The 3,515-nt window shown below is 60.2% G+C and overlaps 1 protein-coding gene across 1 annotated transcript; it reads left to right on the plus strand.

The window, feature by feature from the left end:
* Positions 1-51: 51 nt before the first annotated feature.
* Positions 52-2,394, plus strand: EIF1AD (eukaryotic translation initiation factor 1A domain containing). The gene is made up of 3 exons (XM_035313752.1): positions 52-206; positions 1,237-1,284; positions 2,044-2,394. Exons 1-3 carry the CDS (start codon positions 151-153, stop codon positions 2,186-2,188), a joined length of 249 nt encoding a protein of 82 aa, XP_035169643.1. The 5' UTR covers positions 52-150; the 3' UTR covers positions 2,189-2,394.
* Positions 2,395-3,515: the final 1,121 nt, after the last annotated feature.

Below are 3,515 nucleotides of genomic sequence, written 5' to 3' on the forward strand. Positions count from 1 at the left end.
CGCCCGGGCCCGCACCCCCGGGGTCCCCCCCTGCCCCGCGGGCCCCCCCCGGGACCCCGGGCCCCCCCTCCGTGACCCCGTCTGACCCCCCCTCCAGGTGACTTCCTGCTGGTGGACCCCATCGCCGAGGGGGCGAAGGTGAAGGCGGAGATGGCGCTGGTGCTGCTGCGCCCCCACGTCCGCTTCCTGCAGCGCCAGGGCCTCTGGTACCGCCCCCCTGCCCTTATATGGAGCGAGGACACGCCCCTAAGCGAGCTAGGCCCCACCCCTAAGCGGGATAGGTCCCGCCCCTAAGCGGGCTGGGCCCCACCCCACGTGGTTGCCTGCTGTGGATATGCCCTTGGTGGGGTGAGGCCACGCCCCCAAGTGTCTGAGGCCACGCCCCTAAGTGTCTCAGGCCACGCCCCCCAGTGTCTGAGGCCACGCCCCCAAGTGGCGAGGCCACACCCACTCAGCAAAGCCACACCCCCACTGAGTAAGGCTCCTGCATCCATGTGGCTGAAACTCCGCCCCCTGAGTAAAGCCACGCCCCCACTGGGTGATGCCCCGCCCCCATGTCGCTGAGGCCCCGCCCCAAAGTGTCTGAGGCCCCACCCCCAAGTGGCGAGGCCACACCCACTCAAAGCCACACCCCCACTGGGTAAGGTCCCTGCACCCATGTGGCTGAAGCCCCACCCACTGTGTGAGGCCACGCCCCCACTGGGTGATGCCCCGCCCCCGTGTGACTGAAACCCCGCCCACTTGGTGAGGCCACGCCCCCAAGTGTCTGCGGCCCCGCCCCCAAGTGGGCAAGGCCACACCCACTCACTGAGGCCACACCCCCACTGGGTGAGGCTCCTGCCCTCATGTGGCTGAAGCCCCGCCCCCAAGTGGGTTTGGCCCCGCCCCCAAGTGGGTTTGGCCCCACCCACTGGGTGAGTCCCCACCCCCCACTGAGTGAGGTCCCTCCCATTGGTTGAAGCCCTCCCTACAGCCCCGTGGAGGCCCCGCCCACTGGGTGATGCCACGCCCCAAGTGGCTGAGGCCCCGCCCCCAAGAGGGCTATGCCACGCCCCCCACTGTGAGACCCCTCCCATTGGGTGAGGCCACACCCCCTAAGGATGACGCCAAGCCCACTGGGTGAGGCCACTCCCACTGGCTGAGGCCCCACCCCCAAGTGGGTGAGGCTCCGCCCACTGCGAGGCTCCTCCCACACTGCACTGACCCCACCCCTTTTTCTCCCCCCTCCCCCCCCAGGCCCGAGGCTTTCGGGGTCCCCCCGGAGCGGGCGAGCGAGCGGGAAGGGTGAGTGGGGGTTAATTAGGTGGGTTAATTAGGGGGGGTTAATTAATAGGGGGTAATTAGTGGGGTAATTAGTGGGGCAATAATTGGGGGGGTTATTAATGGGGGGCTAGGGGGGCCGGTCGTGGGAGGGTAATTAGCAGGGGATTAATTGGAGAAGGAACTAAAGGGAGAGAGATAATTAGGGGTAATTAATTGGGGGTTAATTAGTTGGGGTCATTAATGAGGTTTAGTGAGGGTTGTTTATAGGAGGATAATTAACGGGGGGATTAATGGGAGGCGGAATTAGTGGGGGTAATTAGGGGATGAGGAATGGGGGAGTAATTAGCGGGGGCTTAATTAGGGGAGAAATTAAGGAGGGGATTAATGGGGGGAGTAATTAGTGTGGGATTAATGGGGGAGAGTAATTAGTGGGGGGCGTGGGGAAGGGGGAGTTAATGGAGGGGACTCATTAGTGGGGGAGGGCGTTAATTGGGGGGAATTAACAGGGGCGCTAATTGGAGATGGATTGGGAGCAGTGGGAATTAATGAGGGTGATTAATGGGGGAGGTTAATTGGGGAAGGGAATAACGGTAATTAACGGGGGGGTTCGGGAGGGATCATCAACGGCGGGGAGGTTAATTGGGGAGGGGGAGGGGAGGGCAGGGAGGGGGGTTAATGGGGGCAATTAATGAAAGGGGGGCAATTAAGGAGGGCGGGGGGTAATTTATGAGGGGGGTAATTAACGAGGGGAGTAATTAACGAAGGGCCTGCCCCCCCCAGGAGCGGGGAGACGGAGCTGTTCGTCAACACCAACCGGGGGGGCACCGGCGGGGACACGGAGGAGGAGGAGGAGGAGGAGGAGGAGGAGGAGGAGGAGGCCGGTGGGGACAAGGAGGCCGAGGCCGAAGGGGCGGCGCCCCAATAAAGGACCGTGACCGGCGCCGGCCTCAAAACGGACACCTGAGTCCCCAAAACGGGGTGTCCGGCCCCAAAACGGGGTGTCCGGCCCCAAAATGTGGTGGCCAGGCCCCAAAATGTGGTGGCTGTACCCCAAAAGAGGGTGTTCAACCCCAAAATGGGGTGTCTGGCCCCAAAACGGGGTGTCTGGCCCCAAAATGGGGTGTCTGGCCCCAAAACGGGGTGTTCAACCCCAAAATGGGGTGTCTGGCCCCAAAACGGGGTGTTCAACCCCAAAATGTGGCCGTACCCCAAAATGTGGTGGCTGTACCCTAAAAGAAAGTGTCCAGCCCCAAAACGGGGTGTTCAACCCCAAAATGTGGTGGCCATGCCCCAAAATGTGGTGGCTGGGCCCCAAAACGGGGTGTTCAACCCCAAAATGTGGTGGCCGGGCCCCAAAATGTGGTGGCTGTACCCAAAAGAGGGTGTTCAACCCCAAAATGGGGAGTCCGGCCCCAAAACGGGGTATCTGGCCCCAAAACAGGGTGGCTGGCCCCAAAGCGCGGCGTTGAATCCCCAAACTGGGCAAAACGGCCCCAAAATGGAGCATCGAGCCACCGAAAGGGCACGGGGGGGCCCAAAACGGGACCCCCCCAAAACGGGGCCAAAAGCCCCAAAATGGGGTCTGTCGGATGCCCATGGGGGGGGGGGGGACCTGGGGGGCCCTAAATAATGGGGGAAAACCCAAAATCCCCTTCCCTGCCCCCAAAAAAGCCCCCTTCTGACAAAAAACGGCGCTTTTACCGCTCCTGAAGTGGTGTTTCTTTTTCCAGGGAAAGAATTAAAGGCAAATTTATCTGAAAACGGTTAAATTAATAATGGCTCTTTTTTTTTATTGGTGTTTTCAAGCACAGGATCCTTTTATACCATATATGGTCATCACGTGGCGTAAATCCTGCGTTTTGTTACTCCCGTTTCTCCGCTTTCCCCGGCACGACCCCCGAGGTGTTTACAACTTACCCAAATCGCCGCAGTTTAACCCCAAAAAAAATCCCTTCCCCCCCCCAAAAAGGAAATTACCCAAACCAACCCCCGCTGGCCGCTCAAAAACGGGGAGAAAAACCCAAAACCCACCAAAAATGAAACCCAAACTTTGCGCCCCCCCCGTTTCCTTCCCCCAATTCCCCGCCGCTGCCCCAAAGACTTCTCGGCGTGATTTTGGGGGCAAATTCCCCTATTTTGGGCAAAATGGGCCCCTCGGAGCCCCACTTGTGTGTAACTCATTTGTAGTAACCATGTGTGACGCACTTGTAGTGTATGCAACTCACCTGTAGTAACTCTGTGCCCCACTTGTA

Source organism: Oxyura jamaicensis, unplaced genomic scaffold, assembly GCF_011077185.1.
Source record: "Oxyura jamaicensis isolate SHBP4307 breed ruddy duck unplaced genomic scaffold, BPBGC_Ojam_1.0 oxyUn_random_OJ67425, whole genome shotgun sequence".
Classification (NCBI taxonomy): Eukaryota; Metazoa; Chordata; class Aves; order Anseriformes; family Anatidae; genus Oxyura; species Oxyura jamaicensis.